This window comes from Triticum aestivum, chromosome 5B (genome assembly GCF_018294505.1).
Source record: "Triticum aestivum cultivar Chinese Spring chromosome 5B, IWGSC CS RefSeq v2.1, whole genome shotgun sequence".
NCBI classification, from domain to species: domain Eukaryota; kingdom Viridiplantae; phylum Streptophyta; class Magnoliopsida; order Poales; family Poaceae; genus Triticum; species Triticum aestivum.
Window position 1 is genome coordinate 45,771,196 of NC_057807.1, and position 13,674 is coordinate 45,784,869.

General features: G+C 43.1%; 1 protein-coding gene across 14 annotated transcripts; it reads left to right on the plus strand.

The window, feature by feature from the left end:
• Positions 1-2,838: 2,838 nt before the first annotated feature.
• LOC123110306 (uncharacterized) lies at positions 2,839-5,169 on the plus strand. 14 transcript variants are annotated; one of them, XR_006453286.1, is made up of 5 exons: positions 2,839-3,394; positions 3,467-3,586; positions 3,686-3,784; positions 4,149-4,241; positions 4,498-5,169. XR_006453286.1 is itself a non-coding variant. In XM_044530790.1 (4 exons), the coding sequence occupies exons 1-4, from the start codon at positions 3,216-3,218 to the stop codon at positions 4,609-4,611; spliced, it is 312 nt and encodes a 103-aa protein (XP_044386725.1). In that variant the 5' UTR covers positions 2,845-3,215; the 3' UTR covers positions 4,612-5,169. The 14 variants fall into 14 exon arrangements, 1 of the variants encoding a protein (XP_044386725.1); XR_006453287.1 differs by having other exon boundaries at positions 2,840-3,255; positions 3,330-3,394; positions 3,686-4,241; XR_006453280.1 differs by lacking the exon at positions 3,467-3,586 and having other exon boundaries at positions 2,844-3,255; positions 3,330-3,394.
• The last annotated feature ends 8,505 nt before the right edge of the window (positions 5,170-13,674 follow it).

The following is a 13,674-nucleotide window of genomic DNA, read 5'->3' on the forward strand; positions in this document are numbered from 1 at the left end:
ACCGGACCAAAGCATTAACACATAGTGAATACATGAACTCCTCAAACTACGGTCATCACCGAGAAGTATCCCGATTATTGTCACTTCAGGGTTGTCGGATCATAACACATAATAGGTGACTATAGACTTGCAAGATAGGATCAAGAACTCACATATATTCATGAAAACATAATAGGTTCAGATCTGAAATCATGGCACTCGGGCCCTAGTGACAAGTATTAAGCATAGCAAAGTCATAGCAACATCAATCTCAGAACATAGTGGATACTAGGGATCAAACCCTAACAAAACTAACTTGATTACACGGTAAATCTCATCCACCCCATCACCATCCAGCAAGCCTATGATGGAATTACTCACGCACGGCGGTGAGCATCATGAAATTGATGATGGAGGATGGTTGATGATGACGACGGCAACGAATCCCCCTTTCTGGATCCCCAAACGGACTCCAGATCAGCCCTCCCGAGAGAGATTAGGGCTTGGCGGTGGCTCCATGTCGTAAAACATGATGAAACTTTCTCCCTGATTTTTTTTCTCTGTGAAACAGAATATATGGAGTTGGAGTTGAGGTCGGTGGAGCATCAGGGGGCTCACGAGACAGGGGGCGTGCCGCCCACCCTCGTGGACAGGGTGTGGGCCCCCTGGCCTTAATTCTTTCGCCAGTATTTTTTATATTTTCCAAAAGTTATCTCTGTGGATTTTCAGGTCATTCCGAGAACTTTTGTTTTCTGCACATTAAACAACACCATGGCAGTTCAGCTGAAAATAGCGTCAGTCCGGGTTAGTTTCATTCAAATCATGCAAGTTAGAGTCCAAAACAAGGGCAAACATGTTTGGAAAAGTAGATACGTTGGAGACGTATCAGCAAGCACTCTCCACACCCTTCCGGTGACAAGAGTCATCACTCTGCCGGGAGCCAAGACCCACGCGTCGCCACGTCGAGAGGCGGCGTCGCGGTTCACAAGGCCGCTGCAGCTACGTCCAAGGACGACGTCGCGAGGTCCAAGACCACCGAACTGGTATGGAGGCGCACCGAGGCCATTGCAAGATGGACACGAGACACCTCCCTGCAACGACCCTGGTCGGCGCCCGGGTAAGGAGCATGTGTACCAGTCCCATGGTGCACATGGCATGCCACCACGTCAAGCTGTTGGTGAGCATCGACCGCGGCGGCAGGATGGAGATGGAGCCCCTTCTGGTTCATACAGAAGTCGAGGCACCTCTCAGTCTTTGCGCTAAATCATGCCCAAGCCGCTGACGGAGGTGTTGGCATAGGTGCAACTGTTGTTAGACTTTCATCCGGCTCCGGAGAAGATGGATGCGCAGCGTGCCACCATCCAGAGCCTCATGAGCTTCACCAACGAGGATGGGGTGCCGCCTACGGGGCCTCACAGTGGGAGCCAACAACGCACATGTGAGAGGCTATTAAGCAAGACATGGATGATGCTGTAACAGTGTAGTCCCCTCCCCGGCAAGTACGGCAGAGCCAGTGGTCGACGCCCGAGATGACGTGTCCATGGCGTCGTCTGATCCGCATGGCCGCCAGAACCGCCACCAAGACCAGCGCCACGTCATCAACGACCGACACATTGAGGACGCTCGAACTACCATCGAGCAACGCCAGGAAGTATGTCATCAATCAATTGCGTGAGAAGGGCCGATGGTGAACGAGCCTGCGTTGGGGTTCCTTGGGTGCCTGCCCTATGATGTGGGCTGCCCAGCGATTACCCGTGAGCCGCGGCAAGTTCAATGGCCCTCTTCTCGAAACTTCAAGCCCGAATTGCCAAAAAAGTACGACGGCAAGCTCAACCCATTTGAGTTCCTTGGGATTTATACCATCACGGTGCAAGCCGCTGGTGACCGGGACAACAAGATTCTCGCCAACTATTTTCCGTTGGCGCTCAAGCCCAACGTGAGATCTTGGCTGATGAACTTGTCGGAGGGCTCTATCTCTTCTTGGTCGAATTTGTGTCACGTGTTCGTTGGGACTTATATCGGGGGCCATGTGCCTCCGGGAAAGCCCGGTGACCTCCACTTGATTCCATAGAAGGATAGTGAGTCCCTTTGCAAGTATGTCCAGCGGTTTAGCCGTGTGCACCACAAACATCCCTAACGTGCACCCCGTTGTTGTGATTGCTTCACTCCACACGAATGTTTGCAATCGCATGATGTGGGCTGACATGAACGTCCAGCAGGTGAACACCGTTAATGACATGTACACCTTGGGAGATCAGTGTGCTTGTGCTGAGGAGGGTAAGAGACTTCCCAGGGAGGACGCCGGAGCCGAGGTTGACTCCGAGCACGACAATGCATCCATCCCAGTCAAGCTGGGCCAGAAGCGCAATTACAAGTGCAAAGGCAAGGCAGTGATGGTAGTCGAGAGCTCCGGCAACTCATATGCCGCCAAGAAACCGAAGACTGACGGCTTTGGCAAGGAGGTTGCCGTGTGCGGTGATTGTCGGGAGGCTGCGGCAGGCAACAAGGCGGAGGGCTCCGACAAACCATACTGCAAGATCCACCACACTAAGGGCCATGACCATAAAAAAATTCGGCAAGTAGAGCAGCTTGCCGAAAAACAAAAGCATCCAGAAAAATGAGACCGCTCGAAACATCTGCGTTCTCAGCGGTTTGGGCTTCTTGGCCGTCCGATCGTCTCCTTTGATGCGATTCCGGCCGTCGGATCGAGCCGCCGGCAGATCTCATCCGTCCGATCCAGTCCCTCCCCGCTGTAGCACCCCTGTAGCAATGAAAGTTTGCCACCGCTTGTAAAACTGGATGGCCACTGAGGGCATTTTCATCATTTCCCATGGTTGAGAAAATATCCAATCACCACATGGGTGTGACCTAGCCGTCGCTCCTCCCACATTCGCTCATCCCACCTCCTCCTCTCCCTCCCGCGATCCCCTCTGCCTCGCACGCCGCCACCGCTCGCCCTCACGCCGCCTCCGCCTCAGCTCGCCCTCGCGCCGCTGCCGCCTCTGCCCCCGCTCGCCCTCGCTCCGCTGTCGCCTTCGCCTCCGCTCGCCCTCATCTCTGCTCATTAGGAGGAGCGCGGCTCACCGCTGGACCTCGCGAGAGAGGTCAGGGTTAGGGTCTCGGCCCGGGGTGGCTACTGCGGAGCTCCTGGCGGGCTACCTGCTCTGCCTGCTCGCGCTTGCGGTGGCCAAGGCGACCACGCTGCTCTGGGTCATGCATCGTCGCTCCACTCCACGATGCCATGTTGCTCCCCCGCGCCTCCTCCCGGTCCTCCAGGTCCACTCTCCCGCGCAGCTCCCCCGCTCCTTCCTCGCAGTCCTAAAATCCTTTCTTCCCTCCCATGAGCGCAGGAAGAAGAGGATGCATACGAAGTAAGGCTTTGGCTTTCCTCTCCTCCAAGTTCTTCCAGCATGAGGTAAGCTCCTGCCTGGTTCTAAACATGGTGATTTGTATCCTTCGATCTGACCACTGTACATGCGTTAGTTAGGCTGGATGGAGTAGGATTAGTTAGTGGATCGGATGCCAGATGCGTGGATGTGTGTTTGGGGGTTGCAATCAGTCAGATTTGTACTGTACTACTTCTGCTTGAACTCTAAAATTCAGTAAGGTTGGGGTTCCTTGCTCTGTTGAATTCTTCTGTGTGTAAAAGGGGGACCGAGTGATCCAGATGACATATCTTAATTTTTGTGCTGTGATTGAATTGCAGTTGCTCGGTACTGTGAGAACGTGGAGATGTGCAGGCTCACAGAGTGGATAAGTTGTAGATTGTGTATGGATAAGTAAGATATGTGGCTGCTAGGTGCAGGTTTGTAATTTTGTTTTAATTGTAGGGACATGTAGGTCCTTTATTTGTATTTCGGGCTCTTGTACTAATGTTCAGGGCAGTGGAAATCTTGTATAATAATCCGTACGTAGTTGAGACTAACAACAGAACGATGACATGTTTGTTTTTGGGCAAGAATTTATCATGGGGTGTGGGTGGTAAAGGAATAAAGAAGGTTGATATTCTTTTAATCTTTCTAATTCATTCTACCACAGTTATATGGAATGCTCTACTTCCAAATAGTTACATGGAAATGTCCACTGTCCATACACAATGAACTCCAACTTTCTCCAAATATTGTATATTAACCCAAGATGATTTTTATTTCATCTAAATGATTTTATAGGTACACAAAGATGATGAGGTCAGAGCCTTGTTTAAGCAAGTGCAAGGAGAAGTCCCTGGATTGCCTATAATCATTATGAAGGTGGCATCTCAGGTGATACGTGATACACTGTTAACAGTCATTATTTTCTGTTCTATCTTTGTGTCCACATCACCCATTCGGACGCCGAGGAGTTCCCTTGGTGATGGTGGTTAGTCATGGATAGTTGCCATTCTAAAGTTCCTTGCTTCAGATATGTGCGGTTTGGCAATGATTTGCCTTTTTCTCTGTTCAAATATACACCATTTGGCAATGACTAGATTCAAAGATACTGACCAGTCCTATGTTGTGTTGGTCGTTTTAAATGTAGGAACCTTCTATTGAGTTGTTTTACTGGCTTAATTTGGCCGCTCTTGAGCATCCAGCAGCTCTGTATCCGAAGACTGTCACCATTTGTAAATACTACGTACTTGTTGCTATGTAAGAAAACCATACATCCAACAACTGCCAATGGGGCGCGCCACGATGTGTGTTGGCGGGCTCCATTCTTTGCTCCAGGCAAGTCTCTTTTCCTGGTTAAATCTTCATAATTGTTTATGTAACCAATTTAGGCTTTGATTTCCTTAGCAATGTGCACATCATGTGTTTTATGCGATGTACAACAGGAATCATTGTACTCGACGGTCTCTGTTTTCTATAAGTGAGGAGCATAACATGGCTATGGTAGATTCCATGTGTCATGTTCTTGACCTAAATAGTCCATCGTTGGAACTGATGTTCATGCGAACCTTACCATAAAGCTTATGTTTCAGGTACAAGTATGTTGGCTTGAGAAGCATCAGAACTAAAGGTTGAATATAAGCAAGTGAAATTCTAACAACCTCAATATTCTGTGGTGTCGACCTGGTGTCATACTACTTAATTAACTCATTGTGTGCCATACCCCTGGCCGTGATGCCCATGACTTCAGTCCTTGCTTGTGATATGTCTCCAACGTATCTATAATTTTTGATTGTTCCATGCTATTATATTACCCTTTTTGGATGTTTATGGGCTTTATTTTACATATTTATATCATTTTTGGGACTAACCTACTAACCGGAGGCCCAGCCCATATTGCTGTTTTTGTGCCTATTTCAGTATATTGAAGAAAAGGAATATCAAACGGAGCTCAAACGGAATGAAACCTTCGGGAGCGTTATTTTTGGAACGAATCTGATTCGAAGAGCCTGGAGTGCAAGTCAAGAAAGCTCTGAGGGCCCCACGAGATAGGAGGGCGCCCCTCTAGGGCGCGCCCCCCTGTCTCGTGGGCTCCTCGGGCGTCCACTGACGTACTTTTTCCTCCTATATATACCTACGGACCCCGAAAACATCCAGGAGCACCACTAAACACAATTTCCACCGTCGTAACCTTCTGTATCCGCGAGATCTCATCTTGGAGCCTTCGCCGGCACTCTGCCGGAGGGGGAATCGACCACGGAGGGCTTTTTCATCAACACCATAGCCCCTCCGATGAGTTGTTAGTAGTTTACCACAGACCTACGGGTCCATAGTTATTAGCTAGATAGCTTCTTCTCTCTTTTTGGATCTCAATACAATGTTCTCCCCCTCTCTTGTGGAGATCTATTTGATGTAATCTCTTTTTGCGGTGTGTTTGTCGAGATCCGATGAATTGTGGGTTTATGATCAAATTTATCTATGAATAATATTTGAATCTTCTCTGAATTCTTTTATGTATGATTGAGTTATCTTTGCAATTCTCTTCGAATTATCAGTTTGGTTTGGCCTACTAGATTGATCTTTCTTGCCATGGGAGAAGTGTTTAGCTTTGGGTTCAATCTTGCGGTGTTCTTACCCAGTGACAGAAAGGGTTGCAAGACATGTATTGTATTGTTGCCATCGAGGATAACAGGATGTGGTTTATATCATATTGCATGTGTTTATCCCTCTACATCATGTCATCTTGCTTAAGGCGTTACTCTGTTCTTATGAACTTAATACTCTAGATGCAGGCATGAGTCAGTCGATGTGTGGAGTAATAGTAGTAGATGCAGGCAGGAGTCGGTCTACTTGTTACGGACGTGATGCCTATATACATGATCATGCCTAGATAATCTCATAACTATGCGCTTTTCTATCAATTACTCGACAGTAATTTGTTCACCCACCGTAATACTTATGCTATCTTGAGAGAAGCCTCTAGTGAAACCTATGGCCCCCGGGTCTATCTCTTATCATATTTGCTTTCAATCTATCTTTATTTGCATCTTTACTTTTTGCATCTATATTACAAAATACCAAAAATATATTATTATCTCTCTATCAGATCTCACTTTCGCAAGAGGCTGTGAAGGGATTGACAACCCCTTTATCGCGTTGGTTGCGAGTTCTTAGTTTGTTTGTGTAGGTGCGTGGGACTTTTGAGGAGCCTCCTACTGGATTGATACCTTGGTTCTCAAAACTGAGGGAAATACTTACGCTACACTTGCTGCATCACCCTCTTCAATTCGGGGAAAACCAACACAAGCTCAAGACGTAGCAGCTTGTCGCATGCCGCAGCTTCTGCCACCTCACTATCTTCACCTTGTTGGAGTACTGGCCAACCTCACGGAACCACAGTAAGCTCCTGAATGTTCTGGTCCTGCTTCTTCTCCCTCTTTGTTTAGTCCCTGATACTCAGATTTAGTAGAGTCGGCGCTGAAGTCCGTGTAGTTGTACATGCTTCTCAAAACATCCCAAGTACTCATATGCACGTTGATGTTTAGCATTTTGCTGCAGACTTGCTACATCATCATATATAAAGTTCTGTTATTGTCCCTCTGCTAGCTACTAAATGAAATTTGTATTGGTTTGGGAATAGTACAGTGATGGTCATGGCACACAATGAAACTTAACACTGCACATTAATTAATTCTAAGATATATGCTCATCCCTGAGAAGCTCAACAAAAATATACCATATGAAGATATTCTTGTATATGACTTCCACTGTTTGTGACTGGCAAGTGATCAATTTAATTAAGTACTACAACCACATCTATTTTTTCAGCGTATATTTGTTACTTTCATGCCAAGTTTGACATGCCTAGATGTTTGATTATTCTTGTGTATAATAAAATAGAGGTTCAAGTTGTTTTTGTAGGCTGAGTTTGAAAATAGTCTGTACATGACAGTCAAATTATTTTTGTGTACTAACATGCTTGTGTGTCAATTGGTGCCCTTCCCATATTTATTACTCTGCGAAGTAGTTCTATGGAGGGCAGAAGGAATACATTCTTTTTTACTTTGAAATTTTCATTAACATTTTCATTAGCATCTTTAAGATGTTCTATGGAGGGCAGAAGGAATACATACTTGCAAACCCCGAGTCTTAGGAGAATCTTATGATTGTATCTTGAGTTGTTATGTTTGGTTCTCAGCACCGTTTATTCAGCGATATCATTAGTGGGTTTTCCAATTCCGAAAGCAGGAGCTATCAAATTTTTATTGTGTTTGGATAATACTTCTAATGCAGACTTTAAATATCAAGGATGATAACTTTGCATCATGTTGCTTTGATTAAACAATACTTTCATATTTTCTTCGTTCTGATTTTACATTATTATGAGTAGAATTAGTTGCTGTTTTTGGGTTGGCTCAGGTACTTTGATAGACTCAATCCCTGGAGATTTTGCTTCTTTCTGAAAATTACACAGATGTCGGTCTTTGTTTTTATTGATTTCTAATCCACGATGTGAGATTAATGCGATGCCGTGTAAGGGTAGATTGTTAGACTGAGTCACATATACATCAATGTTCTTAGGTTTTACACGGGCCAACCTCTGGGTCGATCAGGTTGTCATGCTTATCATACGCTGTGTTGGGTTACCGCAGTAGATTATGCTGTTGCGAACAACTGTTTTTCAAGATATACTATCCGAGGGGTGAAAAAGAAGGAGGTGATGGCATAGTTATATGATCTGGCCGGTTTATAATTCCTTTTACTAAGATCAAATGAGGTTTGGTCTGGTCTTATTCTGAAATTCTTTGCATTGTCTGCTGTTTAATTCAGTGTTAGGTTTCAGACAGCAAAGCAATTGATGAGAAATTCTTACGAGCACATCCAGTTCTTTGAGCAAACACACACATACGCGGCAGACATAGACACTGGCATACACATATTTTTATATGAACTCACACGCATGAAGCACATGATTTGTTCGTGGACATTTATTTCGTTTTGCCTCCAAGGTCTGAGCATTTCTAAGGGGTTATATTGTTTACTGCACAGATTGGGTTCTTTCTTGAACAAAAGGAATTTGCATTGACATATCAGACCACTGGAATGCTGGAGACCGTCCTTCAAGCTGTTGTGCTCTGAGAAGATGACACTGGTGAAGAATCCCTCAAGTAAACAATATTAGGATTCCACTATCTTAGGCGTTTACCTGCATCATGATGTCCTCGTAGTAAGATTACCATATCTGTTTTGACTTCAACAGAAACTTGAAGATTCCTTCACGGAAACCATCCATTGCATGTAAGAATTGTATTTACTCTTTTGATGGCAATGGTCGAGTCAGAGCTTTCCACAAAATGGACCGAAAGGGGGTGTTCGACACACTTATTGTTTTTCATGAAAATCAAGGCAAAGCAGTACCACTCACAAGCTCTTCAACTTATGATCCTGAGGTGAGTTCTCATGGTCAAGTGTTGTAATCTTTGTATCGATGAACTCACGGCAGGTTCATTCTAAGATATACCATTTTTCCTTTGTCACTAGATTAATTCCCACCAATGATAGGATAAATGTTTGACCAAGAGGAGCGGATTGTATGGAGCAAAGCTTGATGAGGCTGATGCGGCTGTCCTCCTTCAAATGGACAACAATGGTTAGTTGATTCTGGTATATTTCAGTCTATGGTAGAGGTAATTCCAACAAATATTTAAGAAAAATGGGTCTAAATAACTATGGCTGCACTTGTAGCTAATGCATTTCAAGAGTAGTGTGGCGTGCGTGGATTGGTGGCTTAACTTTATCCATGTCGACATCGACACCCTTGTGCTTTATCTAAGTTTTTTGGGCATTGTTTGTTGCTTGCTTAAGTTCAAACCAGTAGACACTTTACTATCTGATGATGCAATATCAGGCCTCTCAATCTCGTGACTTGCCTGCTAAGCTGATATAATATATGAGTATTTTTTGGCACATATATTTATTCTGTTGTGTTCGAGACATGTATAATTTATCTGTTTTAGTCTGTACAAATTTAAGCTAATCTCGGTTTTAGTTTATACTTGCTCCTGAGCTCAATTTGTAGAGCTAATGCCTGACTATCTCTCTGGGTTCTGCGACACTTAAAATCAATCATGCTGTCAGTTTTATTTTTGAGACCAATTTATAGCTCAGGTTCTGACTATATCTTTCTGAGATCATTTCTCTGATTAGTTTCTATAGATTTGAGTCAATTATTGAAATATTTTGTACAGATATGTGTATGTACCTATTCATTTGTGATGATGACACTGAGATCAATTTTGTTTCTTGTCAAAAGGTGAGGTAACTATTTTTAATCCTTATGCCTGTAGTCAGTTTGACAGCTACAAATTGGATATAGATAATTTAAGTAATCTTAGATGCAGAGTGAAAGCTTTCATTTCCTACAGACTGCAAGCCACAAAATTGTCCATTGTATTATCACAAAGTAGGAGAGAGAACTATTATGCAAACACACCAAGACAAATTGTTATCCATGTTATATATTTGCTCGAACATTCATACATGTTGGCTACCAATTCTTCACCATAAATCCAGAAGAGAACTAGAATAACAATTGGAGCTTTGTCATGTAGTTTATTTAAAGCTACAAACTCAAAGCTACAGCCTGGAAGACATGTTTTTTGGGTTGAGCTTAGCATGCATAGTTGATGCAGAATGCAACTATAACCGGCACAGCGGAGTGCGCCTTACCCATAATTCTGCTTATTGTGGTTGTTGTTCTTCGAATCAAAATGTTATCCAGTCGGGTCCCAATTCTGCTTATTATGGTCCTTACTTAGCCATATAATCACATGCCAGATAGGTCACATGGTTGATTAGAAAAGAGCATTGACGGTCTATGCTTATTGTGATTGCAGTTGTTCGAATCAAAATGTCATTCTTAGTTGCTAGATTAATTTGGTTAACCAGTCGGCTCCCAATTTCCAGTTTCTTATTATATGAGGAATTGGTGTTTTACCGTTAATTACTATTTTGTTCGGTTCTTTTTTTCCTGATTCTTTGCTTGATGTGTTTTCGATTGGTAGCTCTCCACTCGGAAGATACCTTCACGCCCAGCCACCTTTTCACCGCCACGCGCCAGTGATGTCTACTACACAACCTTCTTCTTGTAGACGTTGTTGGGCCTGCAAGTGCACAGGTTTGTAGGACAGTAGCAAATTTCCCTCAAGTGGATGACCTAAGGTTTATCAATCCGTAGGAGGCGTAGGATGAAGATGGTCTCTCTCAAACAACCCTGCAACCAAATAACAAAGAGTCTCTTGTGTCCCCAACATACCCAATACAATGGTAAATTGTATAGGTGCACTAGTTCGGCGAAGAGATGGTGATACAAGTGCAAAATAGATAGTAGATATAGGTTTTTGTAATCTGAAATTATAAAAACAGCAAGGTAACAAGTGGTAAAAGTGAGCGTAAATGGTATTGCAATGATAGGAAACAAGGCCTAGGGTTCATACTTTCACTAGTGCAAGTTCTCTCAACAATAATAACATAGATAGATCATATAACAAGACCTCAACAAGCAACAAAGAGTCACTCCAAAGCCACTAATAGCAGAGAACAAACGTAGAGATTATGGTAGGGTACGAAACCACCTCAAAGTTATTCTTTCGGATCGATCTATTAAAGAGTTCGTACTAGAATAACACCTTAAGACACAAATCAACCAAAACCCTATTGTCACCTAGATACTCCATTGTCACCTCAAGTATCCGTGGGCATGATTATACGATATGCATCACACAATCTCAGATTCATCCAACCAACACAAAGTACTTAAAAGAGTGCCCCAAAGTTTATACCGGAGAGTCAAGAACGTGTGCCAACCCCTATGCATAGGTTCATGGGCGGAACCCACAAGTTGGTCACCAAAACATACATCAAGAGGCACATGATATCCCATTGTCACCATAGATAAGCACGGCAAGACATACATCAAGCGTTCTCATAAAAGACTCAATCCGATAAGATAACTTCAAAGGGGAAACTCAATTCATCACAAGAGAGTAGAGGGGGAGAAACATCATAAGATCCAACTACAATAGCAAAGCTCAGGATACATCAAGATCGTGCCATAGAGGTAACACGAAAGAGAACACGAGAGAGAGAGATCAAACACATAGCTACTGGTACATACCCTCAGCCCCGAGGGTGAACTACTCCCTCCTCGTCATGGATAGCGTCGGGATGATGAAGATGGCCACCGGTGATGGGTTCCCCCTCCGGCAGGGTGCTGGAACGGGCTCCTGAGAGGTTTTTGGTGGCTATAGAGGCTTGCGGTGGCGGAACTCCCGATCTATATTGATATTCAATGGTTTTAGGGTACGTAGGCTTATATAGGAGAAAGAAGTCGGTCGGGAGGTGCTCGAGGGGTCCACGAGATAGGGGGCTGCGCCCTGTAGGGGGGTGCCCCCTATCTCCTGGGCTCCTCGAGTATCTTCTGACTTGATCTCCAAGCCTCCAGGATGATATTCTTCCAAAAAATCACGATGCCGAAGGTTTCATTCCGTTTGGACTCCGTTTGATATTCCTTTTCTTCGAAATACTGAAACAGGCAATAAAACAGCAATATGGGTGGGCCTCCGGTTAATAGGTTAGTCCCAAAAGTAATATAAAAGTGTATAATAAAGCCCATAATCATTCAAAAAAGATAATAATATAGCATGAATGCTTCATAAATTATAGATACGTTGGAGACGTATCAAGCATCCCCAAGCTTAATTCCTACTCGTCCTTGAGTAGGTAAATGATAAAGAAAGAATTTATGAAGCGTGAATGCTAGAAGGTGCACAAGTTTGATCAATGATAATTTCAATCACCTTTACTAGCATATTTATATGTCATAACAGTACTTCATCTCATAAAACTTTTAATGATCAAGTAACAAGCAATTCACATGTTAAAGCATAGACCATAAACTTTCTTGAAAGCTAGCAAACTTCATTCTTAGTCATCAAAACAATTGCAATTCATCCTATTTTCAGGAAGAGTCTATGTCAGAGCTTTGATTTAGCAAACTTCACATACTCAACTATGATATAGTCTTCTACAATTGCTAACACTCACGCAATACTTGTGGTTATGAAGTTTTAATCAGATACAGAGAAAGATTGGGGCTTATAATGTTGCCTCCAAACGTATTCACCTTTGGGTGATGTCAACAATAATAGTTCATGCTAACGCACATCCAATTGGATATATATATCAGGATCACCCCAACACAAAGTGCTTGCTAAAGGATAAAATGAAAAAAAGGGAAAGGTTAAGATCACCTTGACTCTTGCATAAAAGTAAAAGACATAAAGTAAAATATAGGCCCTTCGTAGAGGGAAGCAGAGGTTCATGCGTTTTTAGGGTTGGATACACAAAATCTTAATGTGAAAGAACGTCACTTTATATTGCCCCTTGTATATGGACCTTTATTATGCAGTCTGTCGCTTTTATTGCTTCCATAACAAGTTCGTACAAAGATTTTTTCTCCACACTAATAAGTCATGCATATTTAGGGAGAAATTTTTATTGCTTGCATCGATGACAACTTACTTGAAGGATCTTACTCAATCCATAGGTAGGTATGGTGGACTCTCATGGCAAAAACTGGGTTTAAGGATAATTGGAAGCACAAGTAGTATCTCTACTTGGTGCTAGGAGTTTTGGCTAGCATGAGGGGGAAAGGCAAGCTCAACATGTTTGAATGATCCATGACAATATACTTTAACTGAGATGTGAGAAAACATAACCCATTACGTTGTCTTCCTTGTCCAACATCAACTCTTTAGCATGCCATACTTAATGAGTGCTCACAATTATAAAATATGTCTATGATAATATATTTATATGTGAAATATCTCTTCCTTCAATATTCTTTCATGAATTGTTCAAATGACCAAAACAATGCTTGCTAACCGTCAATAAATTTACAACCTCTACTTCTTAGATGTGAAGTCATTACTCCCCATGGGATAAGCAAATGAAACATATGTAATTTCAGATTTATGACATTCAACTTATTCAACCATTTACTCATAAGATATAAGTGAAGCACACGAGTAAATGGCAAAGTACTCCAAAAAGATATAAGTTAAGATCAATGAGTAGCTAAATAATTATGCAACTATGTGAAGACTCTCTCTCATTAAAGAATTTCAGATCTTGGTATCTTATTCAAATAGCAAGCAAAACAAAATAAAATGACATTGCAAGGATAGCACAACTCATGTGAAGAAGCAAAAACTTAGGCTCAACCGATACTAACCGATAGTTGTTGAAGAAGAAAGGTGGGATACCT

Coding starts and splice junctions, on each gene's coding strand:
- LOC123110306 (XM_044530790.1), top strand. CDS start 3,216: ATGCCATGTTGCTCCCCCGCGCCTCCTCCCGGTCCTCCAG. Junction 3,256..3,329: donor GCCTCCTCCCGGTCCTCCAG/GTCCACTCTCCC, acceptor CCATGAGCGCAG/GAAGAAGAGGATGCATACGA. Junction 4,242..4,497: donor TTATGAAGGTGGCATCTCAG/GTGATACGTGAT, acceptor TTTTAAATGTAG/GAACCTTCTATTGAGTTGTT.